The 20,510-nt window shown below is 40.8% G+C and overlaps 1 protein-coding gene across 1 annotated transcript in view; it reads left to right on the top strand.

Moving 5' to 3' along the window:
- vipr1b (vasoactive intestinal peptide receptor 1b) overlaps positions 1-14,512 on the top strand; it is a 33,795-nt gene extending 19,283 nt beyond the window's left edge. The window contains exons 5-13 of the mRNA XM_079576485.1: positions 145-242; positions 1,527-1,659; positions 5,609-5,762; positions 5,911-5,971; positions 6,048-6,120; positions 10,089-10,180; positions 10,598-10,727; positions 11,739-11,780; positions 13,319-14,512. Of these exons, the coding sequence (XP_079432611.1) occupies positions 145-242; positions 1,527-1,659; positions 5,609-5,762; positions 5,911-5,971; positions 6,048-6,120; positions 10,089-10,180; positions 10,598-10,727; positions 11,739-11,780; positions 13,319-13,510 (975 nt within the window). The 3' untranslated portion in view covers positions 13,511-14,512. The remainder of the gene's footprint in view (positions 1-144; positions 243-1,526; positions 1,660-5,608; positions 5,763-5,910; positions 5,972-6,047; positions 6,121-10,088; positions 10,181-10,597; positions 10,728-11,738; positions 11,781-13,318) is intronic.
- Positions 14,513-20,510: the final 5,998 nt, after the last annotated feature.

The raw sequence follows: 20,510 nt of genomic DNA on the forward strand, positions 1-20,510 counted from the left end.
CGCATAGATGTAAAACAATGTCCAGGAGACATGAACTGCTAAACAATAGGGCACATCTCAATATTAGGTCATGCAGTAACCAGATCAATAAGCCAGATTTAATTTTGTTTTTTTGTCTGTGCTTGTGTTTGTGTTTGTTCACAGGGAAAGTTTTTTTGGCAAGTGAAGATTGGCTACACCGTGGGCCACAGCGTCTCCCTCGTCTCTCTGACCACAGCCATTGTGATCCTGTGCGTCTTCAGGTACTGTTCGTTCTCACACGAGTTTGTATTCTGGTTAAACACACTCCGCTTTGAGAGATAAGTTTACAAAGGAATATTGCTGTTTGCGTCTGTCGAGAGATAATCCGCTTTGGGGCTTTGTGCTTTCATTATCTGCTTTTAATACAAAGAACATGCAATGGGGTAGAGATATTACAGTTTCTTCACTTGACGCTGAGCGGTAAATAAACTTTGAACCAGTGTCCTTAAACGAAAGGCATTTGTAAAGCTGTTATTGATCTGACGATGACTCACAGGTGGGGAAAAAAAAGTCAAATTCTATTAAAAAACTTTTTCAATTAGCCACAACGCGAACCGGCTTGAACAAATTGTTCCCGCGTGCCCTTGTTGGTCCCAGTTTGAGAATTTCATCACGGTTAGTCGCCAAAACAGAAACAATCCCTCGGCCTGCGTGGATTGCTGCTGTGTACCAAATTTAAAAATAAAAAGATCAACCGTTCACTATAAACAGTGGGTGCAAAATTAGAGGACAAAAAACTGTTTTGACATGAGCAGCATGAGCAGTCAAGCTGATGAAATGCTTCATGCAGATACAGTTCAGTTTGTGGTGCCCGTCGTTATTGTAAGACGTCACAGAGTCATCCCTGAGTCCACAAGTTTACGAGTTCCAGGGCATTTGTTTTAGTTCAGATGTCTGGATTCCCGGTTGCTCGGAACACACCACAAAAGAAAATGTTCAAACGTTCGATGATAGGAAGTGTATTTGCGCTCTTGATCTATGTAAAAAAAAAAAATCTGGATTTAGTAGAATTACCTGCCCCCGTCTCAAATAGATCTGGTGGGCAGATGGTGAACCTGAAGTGATGTCAGGTGATTGGATTGGGACATGGCCTGGATCCCCTCTGACCCGCTCTGTCTCGGAACCTGAGTCCTCCCTGTCTGTTGACGGCTGGGCACACCGATCCTTTACCCTTCTATCGAACCCCAAACTTCTATCCAACATCTCTGAAGAAATAATGCATTCAGTATATACGCTCTGACTAATTCCTTTATGGTGAAGCGAAACAAGAATGTCTGGCTATAATTGTTAAGGTGCGTGAGAGTCAAAAAGGCCATCAGTGGAGTGAAGCAGAACCGCCCACGCTGATAAAGGAAACTGTGGGCTGTTAATTATTACTTAATTTAGTCTGTAATTTGCTGTCATCGTGAGCGATTAACTCGAGGGCATTGGATAACAAGCAAGGAGGCCCGTGTTATGTAATCTAGAACGCGTGTGAAATTTGAATGGTTTCCGTGTTTTTGTAGGAAGCTCCACTGCACCCGAAACTTCATCCACATGCACCTGTTCGTGTCGTTCATCCTGAAAGCCATCGCGGTGTTCATCAAAGACGTGGTGCTGTACGAGGTCGGCGAGGTGGACAACTGCTCCTCTGGCTCCGTGAGTTCATTATCAGACACTAAAGTTAGACATCTGTGATCGTTTCTGGTCTCCTTGAGTGTCGCAAAGTCAGACTGCGCCGAGGTCGCAGCAGGTGAGCGGCTCGCCCTGGACAGCCGTAAGTAATGGAGGTAATTAGACACATTAAGATGCTTGATGACAGTGTGCTCCTGTGTTAAAGGGGATGGATTGAATATTTAATCTAAGCAAATATCCTAACCTCAAAGGTGTCTTCATGTCTTATTTAGTGCTGAACATTTGACACTGGATATCCTCCAAAGCAGGGCTAAAGTGTTTCTAATGTTATGGACTTATCTGTATGAAAACAATACATTTTTAGTGGTTGACAATATAACAGGTGTCCTACAGTTACAAAAAGAGCCAGGAAACTCTGGATTTCTAAGGCGAGAGAAAATGATTTACTGTAGAATTCACTGAGGTAGTATTGGCCATTCAAGTCTGGCTGTACTTTCATTGTTGGGTTACTTTCCAGAGATAGAGTTGTCTCCAAAGAAATGTCAACATGAACAGAAATGCCTTTGTGCAGCTGTTCAGGGAGAAGAAAAAACTGTAACAATCGACATGAGGCAGGATTTTCTTTGGGGAAGGGCCTCCGAAATCCTCAGTGACATCTGTGGTGATGAGCTCTTCCCAGAGCCACATCTGTCCTGGGGCTGACAGACGGAAGTGTGGCTGCAGAACCACAGCCTCTCATGAACACACATATCTAGAAAAATGTACAGCAAATGTAAATGTAAAATCAGAGCACTAAAGAAGGATTTGGATCTTTTCATACAAGGGGTTAAGCCAAGGACCGTGAGGTGAACGTGGAACCCCTTATCCCATGTATCAAACTTGCTTCTACGTTTAATAATGGAAGGAAGTTTGGAGAAAAAAAATCGTTTGTGACTAGGGCTGGGCACCGTTAATCGATACCAGTCTGTATCGAAAGCAGGAACTGAAAAGAAATGTAAAATCCTTATATTCCAGTGTTGATGCTGTTGGTCGTCAACATTTAAAAGAAAAAAAGTGAAAGACAAGTAAATTGAGAAAAAAAAATTGTAAATGTGGGAAAAACTGGGAAAAATTTGGAAAAATTTGGAAAACAAATGAAAAAATTGGGGCAACTTGTAGAAATATTGGGGGTAAAAATTTTGGCTTAAAATTGGGAAAAAAGCGAGAAAAAAAAAGTGAAAATGGGGGAAATAAATAAGAAAAATTTGGAAAGTGTTTTTTCCCGCCCTTTTGTGGCTAAAGGAAGTTTCCCCTCACACAAATGATACAAATGCAAAAGAAATAAAATGAAAGGAAAAGGAATAAATCAACATTATTAGTCGGTTTTATGGCTATGACAAACATTTCAGTGTAGGTATCGAGGAAAGTATCAGGTATCGGTATCGTAAACCAAGTATCGTTAAAGTAAATCGGAAAAAGTGTCACAGTACCCAGCCCTATTTGTCACTGCTCTTCTGTACCATAAAGTTTTATACCAATGATGTAGCAAACTAAATGCTCTACAAATTCTATGAACTGACGTGAACTGATAATAGCACTGGGACAGAAGTTTATTTACCCGCAGGAACCACAATGACTTCTTCACAACAGCCAATTTCACATACCTCTGATCTGTGGCGCTCGCGGCGAGACTGAGCTCAGATGTAAAGTTTATGTTATCGCCACGCAGTGTATTTATCAGCAGGAGCCCTGGCCTCGGGTTGTTAATGGAAGCTTGGGCACTGACAGGAGCCAGCCGCTGTCACGGGACGAAATATAAACATAATAGTGGCAGCGCAGGTTTGGGCGGCACGCTGCTCGTCTTGACCCCTCTCCCTTTTTGTGTGGGAGTCTCGCATACCTGCTTCATTAGCCTTTCTCCTCTGTGCCCCCATTAGACAAAATGTGTGATATTATCGGTGTTGGGGAAAAATGCATGATTTGATGTACCTCCGCGGGCATTAGTGTGCGGGGAATGGCAGGAGGAATATCTTATCATTCATCCACGTGTCAGCGAGGACAGGCAGAAAATGGAGCTCCAGTCGGCAATTTGTCCTGATTTGCACACATTACAATGAGCAGTTCGGTGTAGGCAGCCTCTCTGCGTGCGTTTCCCCTGCCCGAAGCATTGCCAATCGGGAATTAGCTGAAATCCGTGTCAGCCTCCCTGGCATCTGCCGCACCACCTCTGTCGGAGACTGTATCTGCCACACGCACAACCAAGGAATGTGCTTTGCTTTGCTCGTTGCCTAATTGTCCCGTGTGTAAATTGGAATAGGCATTTATTTCATTTAGAAGCTCGTCTCTGTGTTGACTTTGTCACGCACGATCTGCTAAGTCCGAGTGATGTATAAAGTTGCCTTGTGGGTAAAGTGGAGACGACGCTGACTGAGAGGCTGCTTGACGTGCGTGTCCTCAGCCCACAATCATGATTAATGACGCCCACAGTCCATGCACAGACTCAGGCCGCACATTTTAGTTTATTTTTCATGTCTTTTTCCACACCCATTTATCATCAGCAGCAGCAGAGGTTCAGGGGAAAGGTGCGGCGCGCTCACTGTTATGTCTCTCCGACTCCGCCGCCTTTCCGCGTATCCAAATGTCAGGGGTTCTTGACTATTGGCATGTCTTGTCCATTGTTGGTGGAGCGGGTTTTTCACTTGCTCAATTGTTCATAAGGCCACAGGTAATTTGGCAGATTTTTCATTTTTTTTGCCACAACATCCACTGACTGACAGTTTGGGAGTTTGGTATCAGTGATGTAACGACAACATGGGCTTTAAATATCCCATAGACCATTGCACCACTACAGTAAAGTTTACACATATCAACCATAAAGCGTGGACTGGGAAAATTAGGTTTAAAAACTCTTAGAAACACCTTGAACATGATTTTAACAAAGTCGTAAAGGAAAGGGTGAGGTACCTATTATTGTTGGATGTTCCTCTTCCTGGCCTTTTGTCTCAATTCCAACTTTATCAGATGTTTTGCTCACTAAATAAATCATATCACGTCATAGATAATATATATGCACATAGTGACTGATGTTTGTCTTTAATGATTCCACACAAAAGGCTTTAATATTCCTTATAATAAGTGTTTTGTGCTGCAGGACCTACAGTGTTAAATATGTGCCTTTGGGGGTATTGGTTCGTCTCGGTGTGTTTTTGAAATCTGCCGGTGCTTTTCCACCATCTTTCACGGCTCAGCAGTTTTGTCTCTCACTTGTACAATCATTTGGGAGACATTTAGTGATTGCTTTTCTGCCTCATTAACTTTCACTCTGTCAAAAAGTGTTCTACAAATGTGCACAATGGTTCGGATATATTCAGTCAGTTACTGTTAAAACATTGAATAGCTTCATTTTGTATCTGTTATGGGCACCTCAGATCAGGACAGTAGCCAGTTAATTAGCTGTTAAACGGTTCAAGGTAAACAAGTGTGTAGTTACTAAGCCCAGGTAGAATATGAATGAAATCCATGAATGAGGTGCAGCTATCGGGCTGATATCAATAAGGTGAAGCGAATGACTGGCAGGAGAACGTTAAGGTCGTATACCTGATTTTTTTTTCCTTTTTTTCAAACAATGAAAGAGCTCAATAATTTTAAATTAAATCCAATACATTTTAACAGCCACAATTTTACACAGGGATGAGTTATAATCACATCATCACAACTTTCAGGGAGCTGTACTTCATGTACTAAACTACAACAATTACTACCACCAGCCATATAGGCTCATGCTTGAAAAAATGCACAGCGCACAAAGGCATTTTCTTTTCAAAAATTTCTGCTTTTACAATGCCCTGATGAACAAGATTATTTTAATTCCACTAATAGAAAATAAATCCGGTATATGGCCTTTCAATCTAAATTGAAAACCTTTGCAGCAATGTATTTTTGATAAAAGTCTGTGTTTTTTAATTAAAGTGTTAATGTGTTGTCCCGTTGGCAGGTGGGCTGTAAGGCAGTCATGGTGTTCTTTCAGTATTGCATTATGGCCAGTTTCTTCTGGCTGCTGGTGGAGGGGCTGTATCTCCACGCGCTGCTGGCGGTGTCTTTCTTCTCCGAGAGGAAATACTTCTGGGCCTACATCCTGATCGGCTGGGGTGAGCGCTCTTGTTTTTGTGCCTTTAAATACGTCTGTGGCCCCTGGAGTGAGCCCTCTCCATCTGTCTGCTGCAGATGAGACAAGGTCATGACCCCTGCTCACTAGTCACTGCTGCAACACTTTTATTTGTGTGTCCTTCGGTGCAGGAGGACCCATTATTTTCATCACAGCTTGGAGCATTGCTAAAGCCTATTATAACGACGTGGGGTAAGCAAAACACTTTGAATTTTTTCCCTTTTCATATTAACTTAACAATGTGTGTTCCTCCATGTGTTATTGGCAGGTGCTGGGATATTATTGAAAACACTGATGTGTTCTGGTGGATAATTAAAACTCCTATTTTGGCATCAATATTGGTAAGTGATAGAAATTGACTTTTTCTATGAAAGAGACAAATACGATATGAAATGTACTGTTACACCAAATGGATTAGATTTGTAATACCTAATGAGAATAATGTCGCGTTTGAAGTTTAAAAACAAAATTAATAAAAGTGTAAAATTAAAGCATTTGTAGAAGCCCAGAGTCAAGGCAGTGGCTTTACCGTGCATCAATACATTTTACAAATAAACTTGAAAGTGGGCTTATAAATGCGTTTTCCATGACATCACGAATAGTTCCGGCTGCCATTTTGAACACAGAAGTAGCATTATGCAGTACTACAACAATATCTCTACTCAGGATGAAAATGGAAGACAAATGTGGCACAGACGTAGCAGCTCTGTCTGTCGAGCTACAGCAGGATTTACTAAAGATCTGCTTCACTTAATAAACACATTAAAAGAGGAAGCAGAAAACCTTCTCTGGTTTGTCATGTGAGTCAGTGTTTAAGCTGCTCAAGACGTTAGCATGCTACCTGTTAGCAACTGTCAACCATTGACAGCTGATTCAATTGACTGTCAATGGCTTCAACAAGCACACACAGGTGTGGCTCACATCTATGAACACTGTTGTATCCAAGGCTAGATGTTTGGAGTGTGGTTCCAGGCTTTCCCTTGGAGAGGTCAGAGCTGAGCTGTTGAAGCTAAATGCTAACCGGTAGCATGCTAACGTCTTAAACACTGACTCACTGGTTTCTTCACATAAACTGTTTTTACACTTATCTTCTTGAGCAATGATTACGAGTACATAAAAATGCCACTGTCAATCCGCTGTCTTTTTTTAATGTCCTGAGTAGAGTTATTGTTACTTGTTGTATTACTGCATGATTCTACTACGGTGTTCAAAATGGCTACCACAACAACAAAAGTCACATGACTGAAATTATGCAAAATTGACATAGAGTGTTTTGAGTCATTCACGCATATTCCGAGTAGACTTTTCGATGTGCTGTTGTCCTGGTTTTCTCATATATTGCCCGTCCATTTACTCTCTGAGCTTCTCCAAAATCCGTCTTTCAAGGTGTGAAAAGATAGTGAACCATTTTTAATAATATGGTTATTTTGTTAATAAAGAGAGTTAATTTGCTAAATAACTCAATTCCAGTAAAGTAAATAGCCTTATGGATGTTATAATGAACTTTGCCATTGACATTCACGCACCAGGATGTGAATAACATTTCAACATATCCCCCGTAACGTCGGCAGCTGCATTGATTTGTTTGCCTACTCTCTTGGCAAGTGTCACTTCCTCTGGCTCCGAGTGCAAACTAAAAAGTACGTCTGAAAATCCTCTCATAAAAACTTACAGTGAAGGACACCGGAGGAGGCATTTAAATTGAAAACTGTTAGTGCATAAGAAAGTCCCCTTATCAGTCGGCACCGGTTTACTCTGTCAGCTTTGATTTCGAATGCCTTGTGTGACCTCGTCATTGTCTCGGAGCGATTCGTCCTGCATCGCGCCATCTGAGGTTATGACGCCCTCACTGTCCTCATTTCAAGCCGGGAAAAGTTTGGGCTGAATCTTCATCGGTCTGACAGTTTGACAGGTCACGTGACGTCTCCAGGTGTCATTCCCTCGCAATAAGTATAAGGCTGTCTAGAAACAAGGAAGTTGCAGGCTCAATTCGCAATGTATTTTAATAGAGTTGTTTTTATAGTGGGATTGTTGTTGTTCCTTTTCGTATTGAGAAGGAGAAATACTATTTGATATCTAGTACATGGACAGTGGCTGATGTTAAATATATATTGATTATTAGCTTTCAAAATGGTGGTCAGGTTTGGGTGATGATTATCAAATTGTTCTGCTGTTTGTTTGCCTTAAGCAGCTGAATTTGTTGACTAAGCCTGATATGCTCCCAGGTGTGACCCAGTTTCTTTTCTGGGTGTGCAGTCGTAATGCCATAATGAGGACTTCATTTTTGTCATCTTTTTATTTAATAAAAATGGCAACATTATACACTTTTAACGAAAATGTAATTTAATTTTAGTCAAGATTTAGTAAAATAATTTGCTTGTTTTCGTCTGAAACTGCATGTAAATTTAGTCGACTAAAGTTAAAGGGACTATACAGTGTTTAAAAATGTTAAAATTAAGTATTTTCCTCCCCCTAAATGTTCCAGCCATGTCCTAATGTGTAGAATGAGCCCAGGCCTGTTCACCACAACTGCCTCTAAAATCCTGCACTGTCACTTAAAAAGTTGTTACTTCGGGTCCGAATTGCGGTCATGCACAAGCTTAATATAGAAGCTGCAGTTACACGTATGACCTGAGGGGACAGTGGTGAGTATAAAATGGCCAACTTGCATCTAGTCCCTTTAAGACAAATTTAGTCGAATTTGCATGATAATATTTAGTCTAGTCATGTTTGATTAAGGTCCTCTGCTTCATGGAGCATCACCCATATGAACAAAGAGCTGCAGTGAATTGAAATGGCTCTTTCAAACTGTCATTGGAAGTTTTGGGTGATTTTAGTATCTTCTTTCATTTTTATTTAGTCTTATTTTAGTCCACAAAAATATCTGGACATTTTAGTCATAGCTTTAGTCTCATAAAAGACTTTTGATTTAGTTTTAGTCCAATTGTAGTCAGAAAAATATTACTTTTTAACACTGTCTATAAGCTTAAAAAAAAAGCATAAAAATAGCGAGAAAGAAAACATGCCAGCAAAGCAACAAAAAAGTGACAGAAACATGGTGAAAACACAACAAAAAAGCAATGAAAACAGCAATGAAAAAGCAAAAAGCAACTCAAAAGTGACACAAAAGTGTGACAAAAAGAGACAAAAACACAACAAAAACACGGCGGCAACTTGACAACAAAGTTCCGATCACTTTTGTAAGTCTTAGCTTTCAGATGAGACATTTTGTGCACTGTTGCTCTCCAATTGACAAGCTTTTGGATTTGGCCGAACTGGAGAAAATGTGCTTGGTTCAGGCGGGGGTAAGAGGAATCAGTAGGTGGGTGAGTAGACAGACATTGGGCATCCAAACCCCACACATTAAGGCCCCACCTGGTCGGGGATTCAAACCTAGGACCTTGTTGCTGTGAGGCGACAGCACTCACCCCTCACTCCAGTTTAGCGAATAAGTTCAAGAGTAATCATAATTATCTCTCAAAGAACTGAGGGTAAATTTAGAACAACTACAACTGAATCTCCCTCCCTAAATGTGAGTGTATTTTAGTGGTGAAGTGCTTGCCCTTATCTCGGACGTGTGCCGCGGGTTTGGTCTTTTGCCTGTCTGTCATCACTTGGCAGCAGTCGTTGACATAGCAGGTCTCATTGGTGCTAATCCACATTAGGATCACGGCCAGCAGACTGACAGATCACATAACTCCATCTCCTCCTCCCTTCAGCAGCTGCAGGGCCTTTGGAAGGGCACAGTTTTGTGTTTCACAGCTTCAACTTAAATTAGCTGTCAGAAAATGCGTGTTTCTCTCACAAAAAAAAAAAATATTCAAAAGAAGACCTTTCTCGTAGATGCTTTCTCATGCAGTAAATAGCGTTTGGAAATGTATTCACAGCTGTGCCAGAGTGAGTTATCTGGTATTTCCAGTCTGGTAAATTAGTCTAAGCAACTACTACTGAAAAATAGAAATACAGGCAATTGCTCTGCTCATTTTTCTTTTAGATCTGCCAAGTCGTTGATATGTTTGGCTTTTTAGTTTTGGCTTGTTCACGTAAATGTCCTGAGTTGGAGTGAAACTTCATGAAAAGTCATGATTATCGGGGTCTGAGGAAACTACACTAGAATAAATAGGATAGATTGACTCTAAACCTTTCTGGTTCTGATAGAAATAATTCAGTGCATAATTATTGCAAATGCAATAACACAGCAGTTGTTTGGTCATGTCTGACTGGTGTATTCATGTCCTTTTACAGTCTTGAAACCAAATCCCTGCCTGTAATGCTACTGAAAATAAATGCCGCTGTTTCTCTTTTGCAGATTAACTTTATCCTCTTCATCTGCATCATCCGAATACTCCGTCAGAAGATCAACTGCCCGGATATCGGGAGGAAAGAGTCCAATCAGTACTTGTGAGTTAATCTCCTTGAAGATTTCATGCTTAGAAGTTACGGCGGGTGAAAAAAAGAAAGTTTATGTACAAACTCCAAGATGAAGAATATGCTTTAATGCTGCAGGAGGAACTGATCTTCAGACAGGTAAAAATCCCTTTCCTCTGACGGAACGCAGTGAGGGGGAGATCTGATGGCCGGGCGACGTGCGCATAAACGGATTTTTCTGTGATAGAGAGCCTCTCGACAGATCGTAATGTGGAGCAATTCTCCCACCGACACATTAAATCAGTTTTTCCCATCTCCGAGCCCAAATGTAAAATGAAAGAGCGCGAGCAATGTCTTTTCGTTATCGGCACAAATAGAGACAAATTGGAAATGGGTTTGAGGAAGGCCCCCCCCGTGCAACATTAATGTATTTCCCACTTGTCGTTTCAGGAGACTGGCCAAGTCAACGCTGCTCCTGATACCTCTGTTTGGAGTCAATTTCATTATTTTCGCGTTCATCCCCGAGCAAGTGAAGACCGAGCTGCGGCTAGTTTTCGACTTGATCCTGGGGTCCTTTCAGGTAACACTTGTTTTTACTTGCCATATTCACTTTTTAGTTTAAAGAGGGGGGTACCATGTTGCATTGTTGTAATCTTTGAATCTTCACCAGTGGTTATTCATATCAGTGCGGTGACAAATCCCAAAAAGCTCCTCCTGTTCCCATAAAGCTGGGAGGTGCTTATGGTAGCTCACTTGGAGGATCAGGAAGTGAAACCACTGGATATTTTTGATGTAGCTTTGTAGGTCAATATTGTATTTTCTAACCAACGTAAGATAGTGATAAAATAAATACCTGCTATAAGGACAAAACTACCTCCCATAACCTCTTAAATCCCGCCTTAACAGAGTGCATTTTCTCCAGTTCAGCTTTACCCAAATCCGTAAGTTCATAGGCCAGTTTCATGCCCCATTTGAAAGCGAAGACCTACAAAATTAATCGAAATGGAGCTTTTTCGTCACACTTTTTTTGCACTTTTCCATTGCTTTTTTGTCACACTTCCAGCGCATTTTTGTCCTCGTTTTCATCACATTTTTGTTGCTATTTTGACACTTCAAGAAGCTTTTAGATTTGGGTAAAGCCAAACTGTTGTTGACAAAAGCAAACACTAAGTCTGTGTAATCTTTTTCTCATAGTCAAAATGTCATGATAGTTGTCACCTGAAAGGGCATTTAGCCAATAGTTTAATATGGCAAGTTTGTCGACCTAAGCTCAAACAAATAGTCATCAGATTCAGCTTTTGAATTTGAAGGCACCATTAACCTGTGTAACTCTGACCAGGCTGTGTCCAGTGTCCAGATATTGCTTTTTTCAGTTCTTTACTTAATGAGGAGTGATGGAGAATAGGGCCCGACGGCACCAAGCCCTCCTTGTTACTTGTACAAACTGGCCTCATTGAGTTCAAGTGGCACATATGGGGTGACTCTTCCATACTGAACGCCCCATACGTAACCAGGATGTAGCTCATGTAAACACAGTTAATGGGGCGTTTAACGTTTGCACAAATTGTTTTTCTCTTTTCTTTCCATTTAGGGCTTTGTGGTGGCCGTCCTTTACTGCTTCCTCAACGGAGAGGTACGTACTTCTCACTGTAATGTAAACACACTTTAAGATTTCCCCACGCTGCTGCTCGGAGTGCGCTTGTGCTAATTCTCAGAAAAGTAAGGGCCGTATCACGGGTTTCTGTGTAAGCGCGTTCATTTATACTGTCTCACAAACTCCCGACAGGCGGAGGAGCTCTGAGTCACCGCTGCCTGGACCTCCCATTGGCATATTTCTGGAGCTGTTCCCAAAAGGACAGCCAGGCTATAAAAGAACATTTTTAGCTCTGAGCTTTTTAGTGACGCTCAGAGTGGCTGCTTTTGGAAATTACATCATACTCTGAGAGATGGTAAGATGGCACTTAGGTTTTAGGAAATTACTTTTGAAAACTTGAGTGCCAGTCGCACCATTCGTGCACGTAATGCTCAGATAGACGAGGACAAAGGTATTTTGCACCGTGTTATCAAAATGAAGGAGAAGGATGTAGTGTAAAGCAGCAACATCTCCATGGAGACCAAGCTCCATGCAAGGTCACATGTCAGGTCTGAGAACAGTTTTTTCACACTTACGAGGAAATAATTTTGAGTTCTGTTTCATCTATTGAGCAGCATGTTGCAGTGTGGCTCTATGTCTTTTGAATTTGTCTATCTAGCAAATGGCACAGTTTGAAGGACATGTCTTTCTCTTTTAATTCAGAAGCAGAAGTACAATCGTCAGTGTAACTAACAAAAAACTGAATTGAACATCATGAACCTGCAATCAAACAAACCCTCCACTGATTCAATACATCAGGGATCAGACTGTGAAAGCAATATTACATAAATCAAACAAACATCCAGCGTGGTGCAAGAACAAAGTGCAATAAATCGATGTAGGACATTTCCATGTTACATAAATGTTCTCCAGTAGAGTCACACAAAGACCACATTTCTTTCATTGTGAGGGTTAGAGCATTACTCCTGTGCTCTCTCTCTGCAGCACAGAGATGCATTTTATCTATACAAAGCCTTTTCCATTTCCACCCCAAATTGACTCCACTCTCTCTTCCTACTTGTTGTTGTCGATGCTTTTTGCCAATCCACTGGAGGCATCAGTTAAAAGGAAGCTATTTTTGGTCGTATGAGCATGAGTTTTGAATCTGAAACTGTCCACCACCACATCTCGAAAACTTTGTGCATTTTTTAAAAATAGAAGAGGAAAAAAAGGAATATAAGCATGTTATCACTGAACAAGAAGTTTCAGGGTTTCAGGGCCAGATTTTACGCCCAGTGCACTGATGCCGATGACTTAATCCTGCCCTCGCCTGAGTCTGCGTTAAGACCGGGGCACGTTGGTCTAAAGAAGGGTCTCTGAGGCTTGAGGAGCCATGCACTACTCATTACATTGGCCTGTAAAAAGAATATAATTTACAGACATGAACTATTGTTACATTAATAGACATTATAGTTCATATACGTTCTTTCTTTGTGCAAGACATGACATTGATCAGATTCAGCGGAAAAATAGATTGAGCCTGAAACACTGACTCTCGAATCCGACACTTTTCTGCATATTTGTCTGTTTCCCTAAAGGTTCAAGCTGAGATCAAGCGAAAGTGGAGGAGGTGGCACCTGCAGCGATACATGGGCCACGACACCAAGTACCAGCACCCTTCTATCGGGAGCAGCAACAACTTCAGCACCCAGATCACCATGCTGACACGCTGCAGCCCCAAAGCCCGCCGCTGCTCCTCGTCCGGCCACGACGACCTGTCCAGCATATGAGTCCCAGCATCAGCCATAAAGACATTACATTGCAGAAGCGCAGACAGTGGTAAGATGATTTCAAGTGTGTGCTGAATATCGGAAGGATTCATGGACACCACTTTTGCACATCTCACTGAGGACCATTCCTTTTTTTTTTTTTACAACAAAGAGCAAAGTTTGTGTTCAATATCAACGTGGATGCTACAGTCAATCGTGATTAGGTTACGGCGCGCGCAGACTGTGGGCAGCGAGTGCTTAGACATGGTAATGCCGTTAAAGTAGGGATCCACAAGCAGCAAACATGTGATGTGATCTCATTATGGAATTATTAAAATCTCTTATCGGATTCCTTTGCTCAGATATCTACAAGAACCATGTTGATGCAAATGTATGAGCTATTAGGGGAAGGGAAGCGTGTTCCTGCTGTGTGTGAGGTAGGAAACATGCGGCCAAGACCACTGAATGTATTTAGTGAGGAGTACACTGACAAAAAGTTGGCTCTAATGAATTATAGAATACAATCTTCCCATTATAATTTCAGGTCAATTAAATTATTAAAGGGGGGTTTTAAGCAAAATCAACTTTTCAGAGGTTTTTACTATTACCACAACATTAAAATGTAGTTCTCGCATCAAAAACATGCTTAGAGTTGTGCTTGGACCCACTCGCGCATCTTTATGTAATCATTGAATCTTCTCCAGAGGCTATTCTTGGCAGCTCCTCTTGCTCTCTAGTTCAGTCTAATTTCATTTCAATGCAAAGTAAAAACACTAGCCACACGAGCAACACAGACTTTTGTAATCCCCCCCCTCTTTATTGAAATAGCTGCACAACGAAGGGGAGCAAGAGGAGGGAAACGGGAAAGGGGGATCGCGAGAAAACCAGGAAGGGAAACTACTGGATTTTTTGTTCTAGATCAATGTCTCGTTTTCGAAGCATAATACCCCCTCTTTGATGAATAAAATGATTTCATTATGTAGCCTAATACCTTTAATTAAAGTCAACGTTGAGTGTAAAGAATGACAGTTGGCTATTATTATCTTTGGGAAGAGACAAAAAAAACCCTGAGATGACAAGCATGAAGGAGTATTGTCATAAACGCCAGACGGACCATGCTTCAGACAGTGTGATGTGACTCTTAGTGAAGGCTCAGGAGAACCAATGCCCTTTGCTGCACTATATCCTCTCATCGGGACCCACTTGCCCTTTGCCTTTCATCGCCCCCTCTGTGTGACTGGGCACATGTGTTTGTTTGTGTACACTTTAATGACGGGCCACACACTTCTCCACTCACCAGCTGTTCAGCCCAAACTACCGCAGAAAAGGAAACGCCTTTTGGACATGTTTACATTCTTATGGGAAGAATCATGCGCCATTGTGAAGAGCCGTGTAAACGTTGTGGATTTCACCATCGTAGCTGCGTAGTGGTTACAACATTAATTATTTAAACCCCATGTTTTTGTTTTAAATCACACAAAATTGACCAATAGCAAGATGTATGAAAAAGATCCCTCCTCTGAAGTCGCCATCTCAAGGATCAAGTCTGGCACTTCATGTCATCGATCCTGCTCCTTCATTTTTTGGGCTCTGCTAAATATAATGTACAGTATTTGTGGGTAATCTCCATGAACATCAGAACATCTTGTACAAACGATATATTCAAACATACTGTACGCTTTAGTGTGAGCGCTGTTGTGCTTTCGTCGGTGCCGTGGCTACATGCTCTTTTCTTAAACCCTTTGAAAAGAGTCGGCTCTGTTTGACGGGGGAAAGACGGCGGAAATTCTCCGAGTTTGAGTCTGTAAAGCAAAGCAAAGGCGACAGGGATGACTGGCTCGGTCACTTTTGGGCTCTCGGGCTCGGACTGAAAAATCACTGGTGTGTTCATGCAAGAGGGAACATTTTTAGTCCTGGTCCACTTTGTCTGCGGGACAAAGACTCGGTCCACTGCTGATTCCATTCAAACAACATTAGAAACCAAACTGTCCCGTGCTTGTGTTTCTTGATATGATGCTGAATGTACCGACCCAGCTTATGCTGTTCTGTTCTGAGCTGGGTGTGGAGATAATTCAAAGACGTAATTCATAAGTATTAAATATTTACTTTAATGTTTACAATTTTCCACTGGCTTTAAGTGGTTATAGTCCTGTATCTGTATTTAAAGTGTGTAAAAATGACTTCTCTGTGCAATCTTTGTAACACTATTGCGCTGCCAACTGTTGAAACTGTTCAGCTGCCATAGTACTGTATTTAAAGTTCACATTTGTGTACACTTAATATTTAATTTTGTATATTCTGGTGATGTACAGCATAAAGGAATACACTTTTGACATTGTTATACTTAAGGATGAATAAATTATACTAATAGGTTGTTCCGCGCCTCAGAGTGGAGTGTTTTTTTTTTGTTTTTTGTATGTTTCTTGACAAGGGCACGACCCAACATCCCACAGATCTGAATTCAGACTTCCTGCTTACTCGTCCGTGTGCAGATGCTAATCCTGGGTGTTGGAGAAGACATTTTTCTTGTACATATTTGCATCTTGCTGCTTCTCATCTTCCGCTGTGTTCATGAGCTTTTAATGTGTCAACAGAGTTTGACAAACACATTAAGCCAGCATTTAAAACAAGCCACCACTTCTACTTAGTTTACGAACATGTATTTTTACGAGGCTTCTGGAACTTAATTAGTCAAGCAGAAAACCTGGTAATCGGATGGAAATTGATCACGGGAGACGAAAAGGAATAAAGCATTTTTCAGCCCTGTGTCCATATTATTACCAAGAAAAGTCTTATTCTGGGTTAGAGCAATGATGACTCACATTATCATGATATAAATCAATGCAAGACACCCCATAATACATCTTATTTGTAAGTATTTAAAGTTTTGGCAGCATAAAGACATGCTACATACAGATTTTCAGAAATATTGTCATAAAGATTGGACTTTTTGAAAATGTATGGACTACTCTGAGATCCTACACAACAGATTTGATAGTACTGTAGTTACTGTATAAAGACATGACCTTGACTATTATGCAAAGCTAACAGAGTAATTTTAATCCTACCATCACTATTCAGAGCACCCTCCACTTGCCTGGCTGTGCGCTGAACTTCACTGGGGGCATTTACTTGCTTTGCCTGGTCCGGACCGTTGCATATGCGCCCTGTTGTAGTAAACCCAAGCTACTTCAGCTAATCCCTGTGTTGTTGCAGAGATTTATTGGTGCCTTTGAGCCATGCAGACCTCTGGCTGTGCTGCACTCTGTAAAACCATTTGCAAACATCCTCTCTTCACCCGCTCATGGCTTTAATTTACTGTCTCATTTGTTTCACACTACACCCAACACAAATGACTATTCATAGCAATTGTAATAATAGTAAATAGCTTGAGGGGCTGTGAATGGAAGGGATTTTCCTAATATAAGCGAAGGCAAAGGGATCGAATGCAGCTTTCTGTTTCCTATGATGTGAACATGTTGTGGCTATGTATCAGATTCTGTCAGTGTTGATAAAACAAGGTGTCCGTTCAGTGCGACACAAGATTGTTTCCAGATCCGAGATGTGCCGAGGGAGGCAGGTGTCTTGCCCCTCTCCCGCCTCTTCTATTATTCATGAATCTGGTTAAATATTCATGCCACAAATAAAGAAAGGTTTGGAGAGACAAGTGCCACACCGAACAAGTGTCCAAAGCTCCTGGTGCAGAAACCGTCCACCGTAAAGCGCTGACCGGATTTAACAGGAACTGATCCTAGAGGTTTAGCGGTGTGTAAAAGTTCATCAAAAGTTAGAAAATATAAAGTTGTGGTATTTTTTTGAAAGCCACATTGTTTCTGCGCTGATGATTAGGTAGACAGTGGCAATGCTTATTTTGCACCAAAGATAGGACTTAAAGGTGCATTGTGCAACTTTTTATGCGAAAAAAAAAAAAATGTGGGCCGCAAATACTGTTAACATGAAAATACTATTGCACTTTACTACCATGTGTCACAAGTGTCTCAGAGTTCACTGTAGTCATTATACTGTAGTCATTATTCACTGACTCCACACTCTGTGGTGGTGAGCTGCTATTGTAGCCACAGCTGCCCTGGGACAACCTGACCATTTACCACGTGGCTATAATGTGTTGTTTATATCCTGATCTCTTATTATGTCAGTGCCCTCTGCTGGACACCCCCTAGTGGCTGGAATGAGCAAACTGGTTATTTCCTTTAAAAATTCATAACTCCTCACAGGAATGAGCTTTTTTTTTTACATACTCAGGAATTTGTGGCCGCCAGCTTGACATGTCAGTACTAAACAATTGATCCTAGAGCGTTGTAGAGGCCACTGGGATCGTTAGTAAAGGTGCCATGCTAACCACCCATACATGCATTGGGTCACAAAGGTCAATTACACACAAATATAAAAAAAAATTCTCGCAGAAAAAGTTACATGATGCGCCTTTAAGGTAAACCAACATCTCATGGAGACCAGCTGGTCCCAGCAAAGGCACGAGCCACATCTGAGGAGAGACCACTGACAGTAAAGACGTTTTTAGAGTGTACGTGTATTTTGCACAATTCAAAAACACCCGCAATTTATGCTTGTTTCTGTTCTATTTGTGGTTGAAAAGTTACACAGTGTGACTTTAAGTGGCTTTTCCCAATCTCTGGCAACACATCTGATTATTTATACTAAATTACACTTGGGGATTATTACACTTCTATCTCCACGTTTGAACAGAACAGTATGTTTCAAACACGTCCCAGATTAAAGAACAATATGGCTGCCCACCCACCGAGGGTTCCAACATCGCACATTCTTTAGGGGATTTCTATAAAACGATTTAAAATAGGCCCACTTTAATCGTCTAGGCTTCTCTTGCAACAGAAAAAAGTCTGCTCTCTTGAAGTTTGACATCATCTTTGAGCAAGAGCTATTTTTTCCTCAGGTTTGCGTGCTTCTAATAGAGCATTGTTGTTGTGTCTGTGCCATTGTATATGCTTGTGTGATTTATGCACGCCACAGCTTAGTGGAGAGCTATTCTTCTCAGCTTTTGTGCAGTAATCGGTCATTAGCAGCATACACTGTGTTTCAGACCGGGCCCTTTGATTCAGCCCGCCGTAAACAGGTCGAAGGAAACCGTTTCACACATTCATTAAACGAGAGGAAGTTTGATTTCATTTTTGACAAACATCTATAATTCAGTCAGGGAAAGCATGACTCATGTCTCTGCAGAGGTCTGGGCTGGTGAAGTGACTATTGTACTGCAACCTGTGTAGACCAGGTTTAGATCAAAAAGACAAGCCAACACCAGGTCTCTGGATTATTATTAATGGTGTTATTTACTTAAAGTAGCATGTAGCATTGTTAACCTACCTTAGAATATATATCTATAGGCCTACAATAAAAAAAGCAAGTTATTTAATTGAAAGGCATGAAAAATCAATCTGACATCTATCTATGTTGTGTCTGGACTTGCAATTCAGGGGTAAATGCTCACAGAGGTACTTTTTTTTACTGACAAGTGTGACTTCAGTCAGTGTTAGCTCTATTTTGCATGAGTGTATCATTACAGATCAGTTTGATTTCTATATTTGAAGAGTTCTTTTGCAAAAGCATGTCTCCTTTTTTATCCTTTTCTTTTTTCAAAATTGTTTTGGATATTTGTTACTGTACTCAGCAGATGCCACTTATGAAAAAGTTGTGTGCATTTTAGTGAGAACGAATGACTTTATATTTTTATGGCACTGAAACAAAACAGGTAATGAAAACACTGCTATGTAAAGAGACATTTTCAAGCGTACATTCAGTTTTCTCTGTTTTTGCAAATGAACTCTTCATTTGGTGACTCTGATGCAGTTTTGACTATTTAGTGCCCAAGTATTTTGTTCAAAAGGGATTTCAGTTAGTGTGCTGTATATTTCACAAGACTGAAGTAAATGCTACACTACACTTATATAATATAAATGCATTGAAGTTTGTAACATGAGGTATAGTTCAAAAGCTTATATAGTCTCTTAATACCATTGCTAAATCAATATGGCAGTGGGTGTTAATAATGTCCCTCAAACAAAAACAATATGTTTTGTGATTTCCATTTTGTCCATATTGTGGAGATTGGACACTCTGCTGAAGCCAGAAATTCAAAAGGGCTGAATTGTGAATTGCTGCCACAGACTATAATAGACATGAGGGATGTGCCATAGCCTTAAGGTGTGAGGAGGCAAATTCTACACACCCGGCTGGAGCCTGCTGTGAATTGAAAAGCAGCAGCCCATTCTTCCAGTTATGGTGCTTGGGTTTCACTGTGGGCTTGGAGAAAACTACTCTAGTACTTTAAGTTTTCTTGTTAGTTGGTTGTTGTGCCAAAAATATAAGTTGCATTTGAAATTTGAATCAGTCATGGGCCGATATTCCCTTTGTGCTGATTTGATGACATAGTCTTGAAAAATCGATACAGCCTTGCTCTTGTTCAGTCAAAGAGGCGCTCAACGAGAGAAGTCAATCTAAATCAACACACCCTTTAACAGGCCCTTTTTGGGGTTCAGTTTTGAACTATGAGTTCTTTGCCCATTGCTATGGTTGGGGCTTTAGAAATGTAATCTTGCAGTTCAAGATTACATTTCAAATAAATAGCTTGAAAAACGAAGTCTAGTGAATAGCCAAAACTGTCCTGATATGTCATTTAGTGGGTTTGAATGAGTACTGAAAAGTGTAAAATAGTATTTTAAAACACTTTTTACTAGGATTCGGACGGTGGCCCCATGGCATTCCATGAAGAAATATGGGGTTTTCTTTTCAAAAGAAGTGAATTATAATTGTCGGGGTACATGTGGGTTTTTAAGGGAGGGTACAGGGATTATCGTTATGATTTCGGAAATTGCAAGGTTTTTTTCTTCTAATAATAGATATATATTTGCTATATTAACCCATATTTGCTATATATTTGCTAAAATAACCTAAACTTTAACTATGATACATTAATCACATATTATACAAACTATAGCTTTCTTGATCACACTGAATATAATTGAAT

Source organism: Gobius niger, assembly GCF_951799975.1.
Source record: "Gobius niger genome assembly, chromosome: 18".
NCBI lineage: Eukaryota > Metazoa > Chordata > Actinopteri > Gobiiformes > Gobiidae > Gobius > Gobius niger.